The sequence below is a fragment of the Festucalex cinctus genome, chromosome 4, assembly GCF_051991245.1.
Source record: "Festucalex cinctus isolate MCC-2025b chromosome 4, RoL_Fcin_1.0, whole genome shotgun sequence".
NCBI classification, from domain to species: domain Eukaryota; kingdom Metazoa; phylum Chordata; class Actinopteri; order Syngnathiformes; family Syngnathidae; genus Festucalex; species Festucalex cinctus.
The window spans coordinates 19,459,278-19,479,988 of NC_135414.1; the positions used below are offsets into that span (position 1 = coordinate 19,459,278).

Consider the following 20,711-nt stretch of genomic DNA (forward strand, 5'->3'; position numbering starts at 1 on the left):
CAACCTTCAGCCATAGTGCAATATTTTGATTACGATTTTTTATTTATTTTTTTTGAAAGGCGAAAACTCGAGTTATGCACAAGTTCAATTCATAGGATCCTTTGTTATTTAGGACCTGACTTAAAATAATTGGCATTAAAAAAAAAACAAAAAAACACACACACACAAAACAGTCGTATTTTATTGTTTTTATTTTGTCTTGTGTATATCAGCATTTTATACTTCTGTCGCTTTGCAAATCAACTGCAATTGGGATGCAATGCTCAATCTGCAAAACCATCCCATTTAATAAATTGAAGACTATTAACATTCAATCTTGTTGGTTTTGATTCCATGAACTACACTTTTAAATCATGTTCTACTACTACAACGACGATTTAGACAAAGTGCATGTTTATGCACTTTGGGAATTATTTGAAATGTCACGTTGACATAAATTCTATTTCAGAGTCTGTACTTTACAAGTTAGTATTGTTAATGTGTATTCTTCCCCCACCACCTCTGAAAACGAAACTACTAAAGTCGATGCGAACTTGTTTAGCTCAGTGAATTAGCGCCCCCGTTTGACCTTTCACTATAAGTGCAGGCAGGTCAGGCAGCCGATAGGCTTCTTCACTGCCTGTGCCTGCAACACAAACGCCATCTTTAACTCCTGAAGCAGCGCTTACAGTGGGACGAATCTGGGTCACGCGTTTGGAGACGAAAACCACGTCTGGAAATCTCCACTCTTCACATCCTCGCTGATATTTACCAATCTCTCGACCGAATAGCGCCGTTTCATGGTCCAATGTGTTTGAGCGGTCGGGCAGCCCGAACGCAGTTTTGTTGTGTCGGACCTGGTTGACGCTAACTGGTAGCTTTTTATAACAAACAGCTGACTGAGTCGAAATCAGGTAAGAGGAAGACCTTTGGATAGCTACTATTTAGAGAAACGGCGTTTGAGGCGACGATTTCATATCGCAGCACTATATTTTCTAGAACGTGCTAGCTAATGGTTAGCTAAGCTACATGGCATGCGAGTGATCGAGCTAACTTATGTGATTTGCGTTGCAAGCAAATTACTGATGCGCTCACTTTTAGCCAATGCTAGACATAACCCAAGAGTCAGAACTAACTACATTGTTTGATTATCTTGAAAAAACAGTTTTGATGAGTCAAACATAACTTGAAGTTTATCGATTGGTCATGAGACGCTCGTGTTTGTTGTGGCAAAAAGGGAGGCGTGTCCACTCCCTTCAATGTGATCGCTGATCATTATCAGATGAGCCGAGTGGTTACAAAGTGCTGACATTTAATATACAGTATGTCAACCTATTGTACATAATTTTTCCCACTCGCGCTTCTGAATGAAATATTACGAAAATGATTTTACCAGAATACAATAAGCAAATTCATTGGTAGTAAAAAATAAATAAAAATAATAAACTTATACTGTATAGTTCTTCTCATATATCATTAAAAAATGTAAATTCCCTCTGTTCTCTGATGAAGAATATTTACATAAATACATGATTACTACTTCCCCCTCAGTCTATCTCTATGTATAACCTCCAGGATGAAGCGAGGTCTCCAGGGAACTAAACAGGAGGATGGGGGCGGCACCAGTGGCGGGTCTCTCAAGCGGTCTCATAAACAGAGGAGGGACACAGATCTTGAAGAAGTGGTCCACTGGGAATGCCTGCCGCAGGAGATCCTTCTCCACATCTTCCAGTACCTGCCTCTGCTGGATAGAGCGTATGCTTCTCAGGTACACATTTTTAACAAGTCCGCAGTCAGTACAGTCAGTGGGAAGCACTTGACAGGAAGCAGTGTTTTGCATCTTTTACATTGTACTTTTACAAGTTAGGTCACTGCACTCTTTATTAAATAGACACAGAAAGGCATCAATGAACGACGCATAGTTTGAATGTCGAGAGAGAAGTTTAATGAAGTGGAGAATAAAGTATTTATTCGAAAAGAAAGGAAATACATATGTTGTGGCTTTCCTTCAAATTTTGCGGAAACTGATTCAAAGCATTAGGGACATCTAGTGGATGAGTAAAGTCAAAGCAACATCAAGAGTGAAACATTCACTCACTCGTATCTTTGCCAAATAAAAGCGACCCCCGTAAGGAATAAGTGATTGAGAAAATGGATGGATGGAAGTAAAAATAAATATGGTACTGAGATTCAATCAACTAAAAGTACAGTTTATGGCCATTGAGAGAATCGCATTTTCGTGGGTGTTTTAATTTTCGGGTGACTTGGACCTGATGTCATTTGTGTAAATGCAGCTTTGCAGGGGCTGGAACCACGCTTTTCACATGCCTGAGCTGTGGCGTTGCTTTGAGTTTGAGTTGAATCAGCCAGCTAGCTCTTACCTGAAGGCCACACACCCTGACCTCATTAAACAAATCATCAAAAGGCACGCCAACCACTTGCAGTATGTCAGCTTCAAGGTATGAGGTGCCTGTGAGAGAAGAACAGATGCAGTTGTGGATATACTGTCTCAGCTCAGATTCAAGTCTTTCTCTTTCTGTACAAAGGTGGACAGTAGCAGAGAGTCAGCAGAAGCGGCATGTGACATCCTTTCTCAGCTCGTTAACTGTTCTCTGAAAACACTTGGCCTCATCTCCACTGCTCGGCCAAGCTTCATGGAGCTGCCTAAGGTCAGTTGACTTTTCACAGGCAAAACTGCACCATGGCAGAATTGTCATTCCTGTTGTAGTCCTACCAAATGTTATTCTGCATCAGAAAATTACAAACACTACAGTGTTCCCTCGTTTTCTGCTGGGGTTAGGTTCCAAAAAATACCCCCAATACATGAAATAAAGTAATTAGCTTTATGTTTTACAACTCTTATAAATGTTTTAAGGCTCTAAAATCCCCGCCCGCACAATTTATACACTTTTCTCATTGAGGCATTTACATGTTCTCACATTTCTCTCTTGTTCAAACATTGACAATGTTCAAACCTTCAGAAATTTTATAAAATGGGTATATTACTGTAAAAAAAATATGCAAAGTTGCACTTAAAAAAAAAAACCGCAATACAGCGAGACCGCAAAAAGTGAACCGCGTTATAGCGAGGGAAGACTGTATTGTGGCACATTTTTATTATTTGCATTTTTGAGGCACAGTTTTGCAAAGCATATCAGGTCAAGTCATATCACTTTTTTTTTTCCCCCTGACATAAGTTAAACAGCCAGCAGTTGAAGTTGTTTACGTAATTATTCTTAAAATATTGTGTAGGAATATTTTTTTTTTTAAATTTTGCACCATTTCCATATTCATGGAATTCTTTTTAATTAATTTGTCTTTTTTTTTTATTTGTAAATAATACTACTACTACTACTACTACTACTACTACTACTACTACTACTACTACTACTAATAATAATAATAATAATAATAATAATTATTATTATTTAAAATTGTTTTAAGAAAGGGTGTAATCAGGCCAAATATTTTTTTATTTTTAATGGTATTCAGTTTAAACCTAATTCAAATAAGAACATTTCAGAATAACACAATCATTAAACAAAGCATAGCATGAAGAAAATGATTGTCTTAATTCCAAAGCATATTCCACAAATTCTGCAGAGTTGTGCAATCTTATGAGCCCATTTGAGTTTACATACAGATATAATGTAAACAAATAGTTTTCTTTTATTGTTTTTGTCCAACAGTCTCACTTCATCTCAGCGTTGACGGTGGTTTTCGTGAACTCCAAGTCTTTGTCCTCCCTGAAGATTGATGACACGCCTGTAGACGACCCCTCCCTCAAAGTACTTGTGGCCAATAACAGTGACACGCTGAAACTGCTGAAAATGAGCAGTTGTCCTCACGTGTCACCTGCAGGTACCGACGACAAGAACAAATTACGGAATAAGGCCCTGTGATAAATTATCATTACCATTTGATTGATCTACAATTGTCGCTAAGTTGGTGCAGTGATCCATCTTGGCAAAATCAATTCTGTCTGGCCTGATGGCTGAACTTTTAACAAATGTAAAATTGAAGTGTTTAGCGTATATGGGACTGAGGTTTTTGGAAATTTCTTGACTAGGTTTTTTTTTTCGCATACCGTGCACCTGTTTATTTTTAATAGGCTAAATCACATTTTCCTCTCTCAGGCATCCTATGTGTGGCTGATCAGTGCCACGGTTTGCGAGAATTGGCTCTCAACTATCATTTGCTGAGTGATGAGCTCCTCATCGCACTTTCCTCAGAGAAACACGTTCACCTGGAGCACCTGCGCATTGACGTGGTGAGTGAGAATCCAGGCCAGCAGTTCCATACAATCAAGAAGAGCAGCTGGGACGCCATGGTGCGCCACTCCCCCAAATTCAATCTGGTGATGTACTTCTTCCTCTATGAGGATGAGTTTGGCCCCTTCTTCCGCGACGAGCTCCCCGTCACGCATCTGTATTTTGGCCGCTCGGTCAGCAAAGACGTGCTGGGCCGCGTTGGGCTCACCTGCCCTCGCCTGGTGGAGTTGGTGGTGTGCGCTAACGGGCTGCGGCCGCTGGATGAGGAGCTAATCCGCATAGCTCAGCGCTGCACGCAGCTGTCAGCCATCGGCTTGGGAGAGTGTGAAGTGTCTTGCAGCGCCTTTGTGGAGTTTGTCAAGATGTGCGGCGGCAGACTGACCCAGTTATCAATCATGGAGGAAGTGCTTGTTCCAGATCACCGCTACGGGCTGGATGATATCCACTGGGAGGTGTCGAAGCATCTGGGCCGCGTCTGGTTCCCTGACATGATGCCCACCTGGTGAAAGTCGTGCGACGGGTTGGAAGCTGCGTAGAGATTTGAGTGTTGTCGTGTGTTCTTGAGACCATTAAATGTACTATAATACGTTTTATGACATGGAAAAAATGCCATCTATTTAGATTTGGATTTAGGCACGTGGGTTCCCAAACAAATATGTAAAGTTGTTTTCAAGTTTCCCATCATGTTGTTTGTATATATTTTATATGTATATTTATACATCTTTAAAAGTATTTTTGTTTTGACAAAACATTAAGCACTTTGTTCTTTGAGCAACTTAAAGATTTGTCTAATGTATTGCTTCTGCAGAATGTAGGGATGACATTTTCCATGGGAATCAGAAATATCTGGGAATGAAGGGGACATTGCGGCAGTTGTATCATGTACGTCATATGTATTTATTGAGTAATAAACCGTAACTCTCTGATGGAATGAGACCCCTTCAAATTGGAATCACAAACTCTTATGCTTTTCATTTTAAACCCAGGTGAAGAACCACTGGTCTATATGGATGTGTAGCGTGAAAGAATACTTATAATCACTTTTAAATGTTATCTTCAGAACACATGGAGAGATTTGCAGTGAATAACTCTTATAAATTAATATATTTGTTGAGGTTAAGAGTATGTTTCAGAGTGAACCTTGGCCGCAAACAGAATAGTATAGATTGCAGTATGTAATACTGTATGCAGTGATCACATTCATGCATGTTTTTTTTTTAAACAGTATTTCTTAATTTGAGGCCTACACACATTGACTTATCAAATGATCTCAAACTTTAGCTCTTGAGCATCACTACATATGCAGAATTTGGCAGTTTTCATTTTGTCTTAATGAACTACTGAGTATAGCCATTATAACAAATCCCAAATGTCCAGTATAAGATAAGGGTCATTTTAAAGGCACCCTGAAAGTATTTGATAGCCAACATAATTGGCAATGCATGTGCTCCACACATATTGTTTTGCAGCTTTCAACTGATGATGCTATTTTACTATGAGCTCCTGTATCTTTAAAATGTACAGTAACAGTCCTCACTATGTACATGTTTGTACAATACATTTGAGACAATGCACACAGTTTATACGGGCCTCTAACAATACTGTATATATTGCATCATCTCAGGGTGAAACTGAACTGACCAACATCGGTTTTGTACAACTCATAAGTCATTGGAGTGGGAATTTTTTTTTTTTTTTAAATCCAATCAAGAATAACCCACTCCAGTGGCGAAATAGTGGTCACTGTTAATATGTAATTATAATTCAAAAATGGAAATTATCCGGAATAAGTGCTCAGCTAACATCTTGGCCGGCGAAACTTTATTGCTAAAGTGAGATGTTTTCATGTTTAGCTATTTTTTTTCTTTGCAATCGAGTGGGAATACAAACTGGATTAATTCTTAAAACGCACATAGAGTGTCTCTTGTATGTTCACTAACTGAAGCACATCACCCTTGGACAGTTCAATAAAGGAACCCTTTAAATCATTGTGTTGAAACCTTCCATCCATTACTTGTACTACCGCTTAGTAGTCTGTTATATTTTATTTGCAAATATTTTACACGTACGTGTCCGGGTACAGCCCATTTGCAGTGGACTGATCTTTTTTGTTATACAGTACAGTACAATGTATTTCTAAATGCATATTGTATTGGTGGAGATAAACGTTGGTATCTGTTAGTACATTGCAGTAAAGCTAGAAATGATTTAAAAATCAAGGTATGTGCTGTTATTTGAGAAGGTTATGCTACAGATTATTTACACATAGCTGTTTGGCACAATTTCTCTTTTTTTCTACTGAATTATGTTTCAAAGACGGTTTTAAAGTGGAACAATTTGGTTCGGGTCAGTGTTAACGATTCGATTCGGCTCAGTTCCATAAGGTATGATGCAATGAGATTTATTTTATATGTGAATGAACTTGTCAGTCTTGTAAATGTGTCATTTTCTTCAAAGATACATTGCTAATAAAAGGTGATTCGATACAATCTTGATAAATTTTAAAGTGGAGCTATTTGGATTGGTTTATTTGATGTACTCGCATCTTTTAAATCAACACCGATTTTCCGATTCAAATCCAGCATGTTAAAGAGGTCGAAATCTTTGCTTGACAGCTCAGTGTGAGGATGAACTTTCAACCCCAGCGGCGAGGAGGAGGAGGAGGAGACTTGCTGCTGACGTCTGTAGCATACACAGTCTTGATCCAGCGGACAAGTCTCTTCATGTAGCGTCACAGCACGAACAGTTGGGTGGGGCGTCGTCCCATCCCAGGGGAAGGAAAAAAAAAACTTTAGCTGAAGGAGAAGAACCAACACGTCAATTCACTACATTCGTTTCTATAATCTTGAATGTCAAGAGGTGATGCTGGGGGTGGCCGGAATGACGGGCAGGTGAGTGTTAAAGTCAACATTTACGTAGTTAACAATGCTAGCATTCAATGCTGCTAATTTAAGAGCTAGCGCTAATCACTGGCGAGCTAAAGCTAACGTCGTTTTAACAAGACGTGAATGATCTAACAGCGCTTGACTATTCACAATTTCTTAATTACAGACTGATTATAAAAAGAAATGTACAGTTTAGGCTAAATATTTTTTTTAATCTCTTGGGAAAACTTTAGCTTAATCAGTTAGCTCGTCCTTGCAACTTTTCGTTTTTGTCTTGAGTACAATCGATGTAGGGACGTACACTAATAAAGAGTAAAACGAGACGACAAGTGCTGGAAGAATCGTGTTAGTATGTTATATTAGTGTTATGACGGCTAATTGCTGCTTTCTTATATCATGCAACAGCATCGCCAATGCCCTGGCCAGTGCAGCCTGTGAACGATGCAAGAGTGGCTTTGCTCCTACTGAGAAGATTGTCAACAGCAATGGAGAGTTGTACCATGAACAGTGCTTCGTGTGTGCTCAGTGTTTCCAGCAGTTTCCCGAGGGACTCTTCTATGAGGTAATACATCATTTCATGTCATGTAGATGTAATTATAACAAGCACTTTGTGTTAATGCACTACTGAATCTCGTTTGTTTTGCAGTTTGAAGGCAGAAAATACTGTGAACACGACTTTCAGATGCTCTTTGCTCCCTGCTGTCGCCAATGTGGTGAGGATTATACTGTGACTGTACTACCATAATAATGAATACTTCTTAATAAGTCAAACAAGATGATTTGCCACCGAACCAAACAAACTTAGATTTCCACATTCATTGGACTAAAGAATCTAACACTTGTGATCTCTTTCAGGCGAGTTCATCATTGGTCGTGTTATTAAGGCCATGAACAACAGTTGGCACCCTGACTGCTTCTGTTGTGACATCTGCCAGGCTGTGTTGGCCGACGTGGGCTTTGTAAAAAATGCTGGCAGGTTTGTGTGCCTTCATAATAATGCATTTCAAAGTTGTTTTATATGAACAGTGAAAATGTACGCTTGGATTTAGGATTAACAAATGGTTTGACTTCCGTCAAGATAAATAATTTTCTCCCATCGTGTTCTACCTTGACAAGCACTAAATGGTCTTCATATTCCAGGCACCTGTGTCGCCCATGCCATAATCGGGAGAAGGCTCGTGGCCTCGGCAAGTACATCTGCCAGAAGTGCCACGCCATCATTGAAGAGCATCCACTGATCTTTAAGAATGATCCTTACCACCCTGACCACTTCAGCTGCAACAATTGTGGGTCAGTACTCTCGCTTCGCGTTACACTGACATCTCTGTGGTAAAGTGTTAACGCTCATCGATGGTACTCCACCGTATATATTAGTTTAGCTCGTCAATACTGTACTCCACTGTCCATAGGAAGGAGCTGACAGCGGAAGCCAGGGAACTGAAAGGCGAACTCTTCTGTTTGCCCTGCCATGACAAGATGGGCGTGCCGATCTGTGGCGCATGCAGGAGACCCATCGAGGGGCGTGTTGTCAATGCCATGGGCAAGCAGTGGCATGTTGAGGTGTGCAAGCAAAAAAAACTTTTTTTTTTTTTTTTTTTTTTTTTTTAAATTGTTTTTTTTAAGGCCTTGCAAACTTGGTCGTTTAGCCTTTGTAGTCATGCTACTGCTTTGAATTTGACAAACTGAATGATCACCCTATATGCTTGATATTCATTTTACATAAGTGTTAGGAGTTAAAGAATTCTATTTAAACTAATAGACCTAGGTAAATATTTTTTTGGACCCTAGAGAAGACTTTAGAGAAGCACAAAATAGCATAAGCTCATTTGTAATGGACAATATATTTAGTATTGTTACTCATTCCTTGCCTGTTAAGAAGAAACTTGTTGCAAATGGTCTCTCAGAATTTCTGTAGCTGGTCTTTTACAAATGTTCATGACTGACATTTAAACATCTTCAAAAACGCAGTAGACAGACTAGAAAAACATCATCAAATCAATGTGGATCATACTTTAACGTCACATATACTTGTATGTATAAAAAAAAAAAAAAAGTTGCTCTTTAACCAATTCACATGCACAAGTTTGCTTACAAACTTGCATTAGTTTGAAGTGTGAACCTGTTCAGCAAAGATGTTTTTTTGTGCTCGCAGCATTTTGTTTGCGCCAAGTGTGAGAAGCCATTCCTTGGCCATCGCCATTATGAACGGAAGGGGTTGGCTTACTGCGAAACGCATTATAACCAGGTATGGCAAAAGGGCCAAGCTAAAGATAATGATTACTTCATGCGACATATGTAACTTGTATGCTTTTATTTTGAAGCTCTTTGGTGATGTGTGTTACCACTGCAACCGTGTGATTGAGGGCGACGGTAAGTATTGGTGCAAAAATCTTCAAACAAAAAAAAGCTCAGGAAAATGATTGTAGCATTTACTAGAATACAATAAAGCCATAATAACATACTAGTAAAATTGTCGAATTCCATTATTTCTTCTCTCCCTCAGTGGTGTCGGCCCTTAACAAGGCCTGGTGTGTCAGCTGTTTCTCTTGCTCCACCTGCAACACAAAGCTCACCCTCAAGTAAGTGATTGTGCATACTAACCTATCAGACTATTGTCCTATACGGTCTAGTATTGTTGTTGTCTCACTTGTCCCCCGATTTCCTCTCTTTCACACTCTACATGCTTCTTCATTTGCGGTGCCTTTGCATCACAGAGATAAGTTTGTTGAGATTGACCTGAAACCCGTGTGCAAGCATTGTTATGAGTGTATGCCTGAGGAGCTGAAACGCCGCCTGGCCCGCCGGGAGCGCGGAGCCAAAGAGCGCAAGAAACAACTTGCCACTTCTCAGTAGATTTCTTACTCTTGCCATCTTTTCTGGCAGTTGGTGCGTTGGTTTCTGCCTTTCTTTTCCTCTATGGCATGAATGAGCATGACACGTTTAAGTGTGCATGTAAATTTTTTTTTTTTGTATTGATGTTCATATCAGTTTGCATCATTTTCCCCTCTGGTGCAGTGAACCCCGACTATATGCAGAAAATAGACCATGCTCTGTGAATAAATTGCAAATGTGTCAATGTCATACTGCGAATTTGTGTGGGTTCACTGCATTTGCAGTACATAAACAGGCCAGAACATAAGGTACACCTACGTAATCAAAATAAATCCACCCAAGAGTTTTATCAAACATTTACAAAGACAATAATGTTCAGTTTTGGTATTAATTTAACAATATAAACCTTATTGGTCTTAAAAAAAGACTAATAAATCATTTGTTTTATTGATGAGAAAGTTTTCTAATTTTGAAAGCCATAGCATCGATGGTAGCTTCGAAATGCAGCCCCAGTTCTTTGATGATTTGAAGTGATGAACATTTTCACCACTTGGTTAATTTTTACTTGTACTCACAAAAAAAAAAAAAAAAGGATTTATTGCAGTTATCTCCAAGTGTCAAATCAAACTGTTATTCCTTTTTGAAGGCTAAAAATTTCATCATCATCTCAGTCTGCCGTGTGCGAGCAGAAAGAGGGAACTGTAAATTGTGCCTAACTATGCAGCGATGACAATGTCAGGAAATAATGAGGGCCATAACAATGACTGCTATATATGCAGCACTTTGACTGATGAAGCATTTTAGAACCTCTTCAAGTAGGATGGCGAGGTAGTGCAAGGAGGAGAGTCGGGTAGGGAAGATCAACCGCTTCTTCCTGCTGTATTTTACAACAGCGTAGTCATGCAAATTGAGACCTGACAGCATCAATAAATAAAGCATATATGAAGCAGATAATGGGGAAATATGGATGCTGTTATAGAGGAGACAGGAGTTTATCATGTTCCAGTGCTGGAGTGGTGGTGCTTTGATATAATCTATTGACTAATCTACTCCTTTTTATCTTTAGCTTTTTTTTTTTTTTTAATCTAATCTACTCCTAATCTGGACTAGTTTCGCTATTTTGTCTGACTAGCCAGAACTCCGTTTCTACTAAAGGTTGTTAACGAACAAAGCCTTACCTCTAGTGAGGTTGAGTCATGAGCCAATTCTGATAAGTAAATTAAACTCGTAACATGCTGTCACTTTCTATTTTGCAGGAACAAATTTGTGGAGTTTGACATGAAGCCTGTTTGCAAAAAGTGCTATGAGAAGTTTCCCTTGGAGCTGAAGAAAAGGCTGAAGAAGCTGGCTGAGGCTTTAGGACGCAAATAAATTGCCTTAAAACAAACAGTTTTCATGATGTTCTATATCAGTTCTCATAATGAACTCTTTCAAAATATATATCTACCGGTACACACATGTATAAAAAAATATATATATATATATCTCCCAAAGTGACCTTACCTGCCATTCATTTCATAGTACCATCCAACAAGTTATGTGTTGAACTTGTACTTTTACTTGAACTGTATTATGTGCCCTCATTTTAAATATCTAACTTTAAATGTGTATTACAGTTTCACTTTGCATTTGTATATACCATAGATACTCAACTGGACTGATAGAGGATGTTTAAAGCCATTTTTGATCAATTATTGTACTTTCACATGTTTAAAAAAAATAAATAAAAGAGTAAACAATGTTTTCAAAGTACCTGCACTCTTGTGTCATTAAACACAGAGCTAAGTGTCAAATAAACTCAAACAAAACTGCTACTTGTTGGAATGTTCATTTTATGCCACCCAGTGGGAAATAGTACACATTATGATAATGAGTTCTTTTTGTATGCGTTATTCATCTCATGCACACCATTACAGCTAGAAAAAAATATTTCTCATGACACAACGATAAGCAACGCTAATGTAAATCACTCAAAACAACAAAAAATGTAGAGTCCAATTTATTTGTATAGCCCTTAATCACAAAAGTCTCAGATTGATTTTAGGATTTAATCTCAGACCATTTAAATGTTGGAATATTTAAGATTCTGCGTGTGCTTGTGCTGTGAGCAAAATTGTCTGGAAATGAGGAACGTGACAACAAACCTCCGTCAGCATAATTGATTATAGGCCAGTTTTGCATTTGCCTACCTGCTGCAATGTACCATTTTATAGAGTGCTTCTTTTGAAATATATTGTACACTACATTTACATTTCACTGTACCACAAATACTATATGTATTTGCTTTTCTCTTCATCAGTCAGTAAACGTAATGTTCAGTCCATAAAATATCCACTGCTACCTGTCACAGTTCATATCAAATGCTAAACTACAAACATTACTTTTCAACACGTGTTCAGCTCACCACTACAGAGATAACATCGAATAGGCTTTTTGGCTCCAATTGAGTCTTTGTCATAATGTTATAACTAGAAATGAGGTACCAAAACCAACTGGCTAATTTTCAATAGTAATACTTGCAGTTGTGTTATTACTAGCCAGTGACACTACGAGTATTTCTGTGCAATATTTTAGGGGTATCAGTGCTGGATTCTTAGCTAGCAGCCATTTGGTGAGGAACGATGAGAAGCATGTTGGTGGAGTCTAGACAGGTGCCTATGAGGGTGATGCACATTCTTGTGTTGGGGTTGAAGATGCAGTGGAAAACCCAGAAAGCGAAGTCGGAAAGTTGTCCATTCCCCAAAGGTCATGCCCAGGAGTTTTTTAATATCATCTGGGTCACCAAATACCAGAGCTGAGCCAGTGATGTGATTGCTCTTTACAATTTCGGCATACTTTCTTGGGTATTCCATCTTGTCCAGCTGGGGGGGGGAAATAAATAAGCACATGGGGGCATTAGAGAGGGATAAAAAAGTACTGTACCAATATTCTAAGGTTAATTGACAACAAAGTTGCCCATAGGTTTCACAAAGAAAAAAAAAAAAAAAAAAAACGGAAGCCACAAATTTTTTTTGGCAAGGTGAGGACAAGAAGTGATGTCAATGTTTGTGTAACACTTAAGTGATTAAAACATGTTACTTTCATTAACAACAACAACATAATAATAATAATTTTACAAGTTACTGCCTCTGCATAAATTCGATTTGGAATTTAATGATTGCAAAATTTTAATCATGTCCTTGATGTCCCATAATCAGTATTGAATTGGGTTGAGTTGAATCGAATTGAATAAAAAAAATAATAAAAACATACACACACAAAACCCGAAATTGAATCAAATTGAACTTTTGTGAATCGGAATTGAATCGATTCAGGAAATTAGTATCAATTCAATACCCAGCACTAATTAGGACTACAGGCATAATATAATGATAGCCAATGCAAGATTCAACATTGCCTTTACGAAAATGCTAATCTCAGATTTCAGATGTTGTAAAAGGTATTCATTTAATAATCTGGTAATTAACTAATTCTTTCCCCAAACCGCTAATCCTTACTCGGGTCGTGGGTGTGCTGGAGCCTGTCCCAAATGTCACTGGGCAAGAGGCAGGGTGCACCTCGAACTGGTTGTCAAGCAAATCGCATTAACATGCTGTGGCCTCTAATAGTTTGACAATCTGTGTAGCTCAAGCAGGTAAGCAAAATATTAGAAATACTTGTCAGGAAAATGCAGTGCATCTTAACAATACAGACAGAACTTGTGCGACAGGCTGCTCTTGTATTGGAGCTCATTATCTTGAGAAATGGTGATGTCAAGTGTTTGGCCGGTGTTCAGCTGATTGTAAATCGACTATCCAGTCAGGGATTATAATTGGTATAATGTGTTTTGTTTGTTTGTTTGTTTGTTTGTTTGTTTGTTACTGGGCACCCTTTATGTGAACACTGAATGAAGCAGAACAAAATACGGCATATAACCCAAAAAGACATCAATTACTTTGGTCCAGACCAAACTCCCGAACTTGTGATCAAAACCTTATATCTGGAATATTTCTTACCTCTTTACAAATATCCTCAGAATCCATATTGATTATAGCTGTAATTGGCAAAGGAGCAAATGTCCTCATCCAACCGGAATATTTCAGCCTCGATGTTCCTCGGATCGTAGCCAACTCCCTCTTAATCGAGGGATTTAGGTTGACCGTGACCTCAATGAGTGCCTTCAGATCCTTAATCGTGAAGTGAAAGTCGACCTTGAGAAATCTCTCAAACATCTCAGGGTCTCCATCCTGGTCAAGTAGGTCTTCAATCTGAGAACGCATCACATAAAGCTCCGCTCTCGACTCGGTGAACACTTTCCACAAGCTCTTGGAATCGTCGGCTTCAGCCTCTTTGTTATGATCAATAAAGTCTCTCTGTTGAGCATCTTCCACACATTGGATGATCCAGCTGAGTCGGCAGGGCCACTCATTGGCCAGGACCACCCAGGCGGCTATGAGGTCAGGTTGCGGTAGTTGTGTCTCTAAGGCCTTCATGATGATCACAGTCACTCGAATAGAGTTGACGACTCTCCTCATGGACATGGCGTCATCTAAGATGTACTCATTTAACGTCCTTTCATTGCTTTCAAGTGTCCTCTTAACCCAATTTACCACTTCCGCCTCTGTTATGTCTAGTTGAACAGTTTTATCTATCAGTGGAATCGCCTCATTTGTCTCGAATAAGACCACTGAAGATACATTTGAGAAAGAGTTCCTTTCGATTTGATGTTTATCTTCACTCCGGCGCCTCTCCTCGAGTTCTTTTGAACTGTTAGCCAAGCTGTGAAATAAATTCAGCTTTGAATCGTCACAAAGGGGTGGGACGGTGAAGGCCAGCGTAACGATGCGCTGTAACAGCGCATAAGCGCGGTCTTCTTTACAAAAACAGCCATCTGAGAAGTTGACCTTCTGTACAATAATATCTGGGTCTATGGCCAGAAGTGAAATAAAAGGACTTTCATCGTCCGACAGCAGAATGTTGATAGCATCTAAAACAGCAACGATTTTGGGGGGCGAGCAACGGTCTAAATTGGTGATCCTTAAGACCACTCGGATTCTCCTCCTCTCAAACACTTCCATGAACTCGACAAAGCGAGACAGCAGCCACATCTCCTTCCTGACTTCGTTCATGAAACCCAGCTTGCTGCTGACCCGCTCGTTGTCCATGCCTCTCTTGATGTTGACCTCCTGGTTGAAAATGAGGTTCTTGACCATCTGGCAGGCAAACCTCAAGGCGTTGGCGGCTGGAACGCCGAACGAAGCGATGACCAGGCCCTCCAGCATGCTAACATGGCTCGTTGTTCCATTCACTTTTGCAGACGGTTTCCCCACATGTTTTGGAAGCTCAAACGTCAGAAAGAATACGAGGATGATCATTGGTACCAATAGGCTGAGAAGGATGAGAAACCACAGAGGGCAGCAGCAAATCCTCTTGGACCTCCAGTGATGCGGACCATTCACCACTATCTGATGAGAGTAAGAAAAAAAGTAGAGCAAATGGGTACTGTGCATCAGTGGTGGTTGGTCAATAGAGGGCGCTAGGTTGCTGCCGCACTGTTAATAGTGGTCACTATTTGTGATGGGAAATTGAAGCTTCATGAACCACTTTCAATATATATATATATTTTTTACTCCTCTAATGGTGCTCTTGGTTTAAAAATAAAGGCAGTGCAATGCAAAAGTGATTACATTTCCACTTCATCTTTAAATCAAGAGCACCAACTAGAGGAGTATCGCAAATGGTTCATGAAGCTTCATATTGGGAAAATGCAAAATCACATTTTGTTTTTTTTACTTCTCTAGTTGGTAATTTGTTTAAAAATAAAGGCAGTATAATGTAAAAGTGATTACATTCCATTGCGTCTTTAAACCAAGACTGCCATCTAGAGGAGTATCGCTAGTGGTTCATGAAGCTTCATTTTCTAATTACTAGTGTGATGGGAAAATGCAAAATAGCATTTTTTGTTTGTTTTTGTTTTACTTCTCTAGTTGGTACTTTGTTTAAAAATAAGGGCAATGCAATGAAAAAATGATTACTTTTCCATTGCATCTTTAAACCAAGACTGCCATCTATAGGAGTAAAAAAATATCTCAATGAAGCTTCATTTATCCATCACTAGACAGGTCACCAAATTACTTCATCTTTGGAATCTTTATCTTTAACACAGAAAAGGGAAGTCAAGTCACAAACCTTCTTTTTGACTTCATCCTCGACATGATATTGGGCCACCCGGTATAATGCCAGCTGCAATTTCCCAAAATTTATTTGCATTGCTTGAAAGAGTCGTATGGCAAGACCAGCCCACAGCAGGTCACTGCCTGCAAAGTGCCAGGCGCTGAAGTTTACATAGATGAAACGAACATTATAATGGTCCTGATTCTCTGTGGTCCAAATGGGCTTGTGGAATAGCAACCGCCAAATTAGCGCTAACATGCCAGAAAGTGAAGGTTGAACTGGGCGAGGTCGCCATTTTCCTTTGTAGTTCTCTTCGATCCTCATTGCTTCCCGAGACATGTACACTGAAGCGACAGAAAACAAATGGTGGTAACAAAATACTTGTAGTAGGATCACATGGTGAGCAATGAGCATATTTACATATGTCATTTGGCCTGAGAAGCAATCTCCAAACTAATTCTAATGAAGATGGGATGGTGTGTAAAATACACAAAAATAATAATAATAATACAACACGGAATACAGGGATTTACAAATCTTCAATCTTTAATCATTAATCATTAATTGTGCCTCAAATCAAATTCAAAATGAGAGAATTTTGCAAAAATAAAAATAAATAAAAATTAATCAGTTTGAATATTAAATGCTAAACACAAATTAATTATAGGTTAATGGGAATAGAGTTTATAGGTAGTAAGGTCTGTTTTTATTTTGGATTTACACATTGTCCCGACTGCACTGGAATTGGGGTTTGATGGTAATCGTTTTGGATAATTCAACTGCAGTTTGAGGTTGCCATGGTGACACAAACTGCATCGTCTCTGCAGAGTGAGATGAGGAAACGCTCGCACATTTGGATACATTATTAAAAGATCATTAGGCCGCCAAATATCTATTTATTTAGCTGTATGTATCCCCATCCATGCATTCCTCAATCTATTTGTTGAACCCGGTGGTATGAATTATTATTTGGTCCATGGGGTCGGAATGATGGAGATGTAGGAAAAACTATTATTTGTTGCTCATTTTCAGTGGGTTCTGCAGTGTTAATTGGCGTTTCTGCAGAGATTATGAAAAATGAGCTTTTTTTCATCTGTTACCCTGCTAACAAGCTGAGAGAAAAAAAAGAAACTAAAAGAAAAGCTTGCCAGGGAAGAAACGTGCCTGAATATTATGTGGCGCAATGGTTTAATTTTAATTTTAACTTTGTAATTCCTTACAAATTTGAACAAACTATATCATAAATCATAACATAATATATCTACAGCTGTTATTAAAGTTGAATTGAAGATTTTCATCAGAGCTGGTCTGTAAAAAAAAAAAAAGGAAGCCTTTTCTAACTGAACTAAGGACAAACATTGTGTTTAATGATTATCTGCCATGACAAAGCTTGTGTTTGTGTGCGCCTGTGCGTAAACGGGCTCCTCCAGACACAGCGGGAACTTCCTGGTGCAGGTTATAAATGATAAGATAAAACGCTACAACATGCTATCATAAAAGTTTGCTGTCGTATCATTGGACCCAATTTGTAGATGGGGTTAAACGGATAAAAATAATATCACCAAAGAAAATTAAGCACACTAATAACACATAGTACTTACTAACTGTAGCACTACTAGGACAATTGAATACCTTCCATTTTTCCAAGGATCCTTCCAATTCGACTCTGACATGAGGAATAGAGTCCGACAGTAGCAGGTGAAGAAACTTTGGTCAAGGTCTTGGAAAGGGCATATGCAAAAATGTCATCTAGAAACAGATTCAGAATATGTTGACAAAAATGTTGTTTTTTTGTGTGTGCGTTTACTTGTTTGCTAATTTCTTTCTGACATGTTTAAATAATGAATTATTTCAGATAAAATTATTTACACAAGGTAAAATCTGATTCAGAACACATTATAAGGCTTTACGGGCAGTTACTTGAACAAACAAAAGCGTTAGTTAATAATACTGTATCTTACCTTTGGTGGGGGTAGACATGATGACCATTTGATGGGGTGTGCAATTCCACAAGTTTCATTCGATCTATGTAATAGAAACGCCACAAATAATCAAGGTGTGTTGGAGCCTCAGGTGTGTGTGTTTGTGTGTGTGCGATATCCCTTTGTTTGCAAACGTGACCCTATTGCATGTGTCGTCTCATGATGAGAAAGCAAGAAAGATTAATCAGAATTGAAAATCATTTGTCAAACCAGACAGCCTTGCTTACTTTTGCATTATCATATTGTGGAGACAGCATTTACTTTTGTAAAATCATTTTTTTGAGTGAAGGGTGCAATTTACATGTGCCCAATAGGAAAACAAGTTTTGTTATTTAATTTTCGAATGTTACAAAAATGCTTTCTCTACCAGGACTAGGAGGCTTGACCTGGCCCATGATTAGCAAAAATCCACGTAATTGACGCCAATTGAAATGCATGGGGGAAAAAATAAACAAATAAATTAGTAAATATCCATCCATCCATCCATCCATCCATCCATCCATTTTCTGAACCGCTTACTCCTCACAAGGAGGGGGGTGCTGGAGCCTATCTCAGCTGGCAATGGGCAGTAGGCGGGGTACACCCTGAACTGGTCGCCAACCAATTGCAGGGCATAATAAATAACCTCCCCAAAATCTTAAAAATAAATAAATAAAAAAAAACAAAAAAAAAAACAACAACAACAACAACAAAAACACACACATTTATAAGCATTAAATATAACTTCTAATGTCTTATTAACAAATGATCGATCAGGCAAATTAAGATATTACAGCCGATTACCGATTTTGTATAAAATGCAAAATATCGGCAGATAACTTAGTACGGAAAAACGGTCAGTATTGGATGCCACAATGCATGCTGGGATGTGAAAAGTGGCAGATCTTAAAAGGTACACAACTTCTCGTGCTATAATTTATTGCTATATATCCACAAAAGACTACTACAATGTTCCCTCATTTTATGTGCATGGAAGTGCCTCCCTGGGTCAATAAGTTATTTTGCTTGCAGAAACCACTCCCTCTATGCCCTTGCCTCGCACGCACGCACCCAAACATGCGGTTTGAAGATTTCTACACTCATGATATGTTTCTTTAACTAGTTTCAGAAAGTTAGTTTACTTCTGTGCAAATATATCCAAGATCAAATGGTCTTACCTTGAAGAGTTCCATAATTTCACTCATGTCCACAAATCATGTAGTGGAATGCCGGTATGCAACCGTGAACCTTCCACTAGAGCTGGACGTCAGAGCTTGCAAACAACACTGACATGACAGCGTGTATGTGTGTGAAAGAAAGGAGAGTGAGAAAAAAAAAAAAAAAAACTCGCCCTGATCAGGAAGTTGTAGCTGTCTGTTAGCGTGACACTTTCTCGGAAATGAGGTCGATTGGAATTAGAGCTGGAGCTTCTCTTCCACTGCAGCCAGTCTCTTGTCCATTTCAAGACTGATTGAAGAAGGTGTTCCGGATACAAATGAAGAATAGAAACATCTTAATTCTTTTCATGGCTTGACATCAACCTTTTTAAGTCTAGGGATAAACAGAAGAAATTAGTGATTTTCTGTAAGAGCCCAAGGCTTGGAGGATTCATGATATGAATTTTTTCAACTGAGCCCCCAAGGTTAAAAAAAAATAAAAATAAAATAAATGGCTGTATTCTTCGGTTTGGCCTGAACTGACATGCAGAGCAAATCAGACGCCAAAGTGTTAGTAAATAAGCCTTTTTAGCCTACAGCCTGATTTGTCATGACATAACTGGTTAGTCAAGCTTTTAAAAACAAGCTGGATGTATAATTTCCCTTGGCACCATTACTGTTTTTTTCATTAGCTTTCTTATACCATCTGCTGTCACATAATACCTTACAACTAATGGTAAATTGTTTTACAGCATTGAAAGATATTAGCACTGAATCCACTAGGCTTGAAAAAAAAAAAAAAAAAATTCCAGGTTTAATCACATATCTTGTATTCCTCTGCTAGCTAGACCTTTGGTGTCATGTATGAACATGCTCATTTCGAAGTCCACTTTTTGTGTAGCTGGAAAAAAAAAGAAGAAGCTTAATTAGTGTAATGTCTGATTAATATTTAAAGTACCTGGCTGCGGGGTGACTAATCGTGCCCCAACTACCAGTACTGATTGCTGAAGTACTTTAATTAACTTGATTATCATACAGAGGGAAATTATGTGTGTAGCCTACTTGTCACTACTGATAAGCACACACACAGCACCTCACCTTATAACTCACATTTAAGGACAAGAGATCACTGTAAACAGTCACAGAATATACACACTGGCCACAACATTAGATGCACATACGCTTGATCTCAGAAAATTTGCTTTTACAAATATTTACACCATCAGAAATGATAACCAGATTTTTAGGAGCACCCATATGAGCACAAACCCCACACACAATTATATATATATATATATATATATATATATATATATATATATATATATATATATATATATATATATATATATATATATATATATATATATATATGTATATGTAGTTATTATTATTTTGGAGCTATCCAACTTAAAGCCTCAATGAAATCTGAGGAAATCAGAGACATTCTAAACCTTGCAATGCTCTGACACA

At 38.5% G+C, this 20,711-nt stretch overlaps 3 protein-coding genes across 4 annotated transcripts; 2 read left to right on the forward strand and 1 right to left on the reverse strand.

Annotated features, from left to right (window-relative positions):
• Nucleotides 1-567: 567 nt before the first annotated feature.
• Nucleotides 568-6,238, forward strand: LOC144017709 (F-box/LRR-repeat protein 3-like). Its single transcript, XM_077519566.1, has 6 exons — nt 568-893; nt 1,555-1,747; nt 2,274-2,438; nt 2,526-2,648; nt 3,669-3,840; nt 4,116-6,238. The coding sequence occupies exons 2-6, from the start codon at nt 1,556-1,558 to the stop codon at nt 4,754-4,756; spliced, it is 1,293 nt and encodes a 430-aa protein (XP_077375692.1). The 5' UTR covers nt 568-893; nt 1,555; the 3' UTR covers nt 4,757-6,238.
• Nucleotides 6,239-6,878: 640 nt separating this feature from the next.
• LOC144017710 (LIM and senescent cell antigen-like-containing domain protein 1) lies at nt 6,879-11,781 on the forward strand. Of its 2 annotated transcripts, none has more exons than XM_077519567.1 (10): nt 6,879-7,141; nt 7,541-7,697; nt 7,782-7,848; nt 7,991-8,111; nt 8,276-8,425; nt 8,545-8,695; nt 9,288-9,380; nt 9,457-9,505; nt 9,639-9,714; nt 9,850-11,015. In XM_077519567.1, the coding sequence occupies exons 1-10, from the start codon at nt 7,113-7,115 to the stop codon at nt 9,986-9,988; spliced, it is 1,032 nt and encodes a 343-aa protein (XP_077375693.1). In that variant the 5' UTR covers nt 6,879-7,112; the 3' UTR covers nt 9,989-11,015. The 2 variants fall into 2 exon arrangements, with proteins under 2 accessions (XP_077375693.1, XP_077375694.1); XM_077519568.1 differs by lacking the exon at nt 9,850-11,015 and adding an exon at nt 11,224-11,781 and having other exon boundaries at nt 6,881-7,141.
• Nucleotides 11,782-11,920: 139 nt separating this feature from the next.
• On the reverse strand, nt 11,921-19,457 carry nkpd1 (NTPase, KAP family P-loop domain containing 1). Its single transcript, XM_077519565.1, has 6 exons — nt 19,260-19,457; nt 18,082-18,145; nt 17,753-17,869; nt 16,136-16,464; nt 13,963-15,411; nt 11,921-12,828 (listed from the first exon to the last, which is right to left on the reverse strand). The coding sequence occupies exons 2-6, from the start codon at nt 18,107-18,109 to the stop codon at nt 12,565-12,567; spliced, it is 2,187 nt and encodes a 728-aa protein (XP_077375691.1). The 5' UTR covers nt 18,110-18,145; nt 19,260-19,457; the 3' UTR covers nt 11,921-12,564.
• Between the last annotated feature and the right edge of the window lie 1,254 nt (nt 19,458-20,711).

What these genes read in the sequence shown, in the direction of transcription:
- LOC144017709 (XM_077519566.1), top strand. Translation starts at nt 1,556, where the DNA reads ATGAAGCGAGGTCTCCAGGGAACTAAACAGGAGGATGGGGGCGGCACC. An exon ending in TGCAGTATGTCAGCTTCAAG is followed by an intron (nt 2,439 to 2,525) that starts GTATGAGGTGCC and finishes TTCTGTACAAAG; the next exon opens with GTGGACAGTAGCAGAGAGTC. An exon ending in GCTTCATGGAGCTGCCTAAG is followed by an intron (nt 2,649 to 3,668) that starts GTCAGTTGACTT and finishes TTTGTCCAACAG; the next exon opens with TCTCACTTCATCTCAGCGTT.
- LOC144017710 (XM_077519567.1), top strand. Translation starts at nt 7,113, where the DNA reads ATGCTGGGGGTGGCCGGAATGACGGGCAG. An exon ending in GTGGCCGGAATGACGGGCAG is followed by an intron (nt 7,142 to 7,540) that starts GTGAGTGTTAAA and finishes ATCATGCAACAG; the next exon opens with CATCGCCAATGCCCTGGCCA. An exon ending in TTCAGCTGCAACAATTGTGG is followed by an intron (nt 8,426 to 8,544) that starts GTCAGTACTCTC and finishes CACTGTCCATAG; the next exon opens with GAAGGAGCTGACAGCGGAAG.
- nkpd1 (XM_077519565.1), bottom strand. Translation starts at nt 18,109, where the DNA reads ATGGTCATCATGTCTACCCCCACCAAAG. An exon ending in CATGTCTACCCCCACCAAAG is followed by an intron (nt 17,870 to 18,081) that starts GTAAGATACAGT and finishes ATCTGTTTCTAG; the next exon opens with ATGACATTTTTGCATATGCC. An exon ending in AGGATGAAGTCAAAAAGAAG is followed by an intron (nt 15,412 to 16,135) that starts GTTTGTGACTTG and finishes TACTCTCATCAG; the next exon opens with ATAGTGGTGAATGGTCCGCA.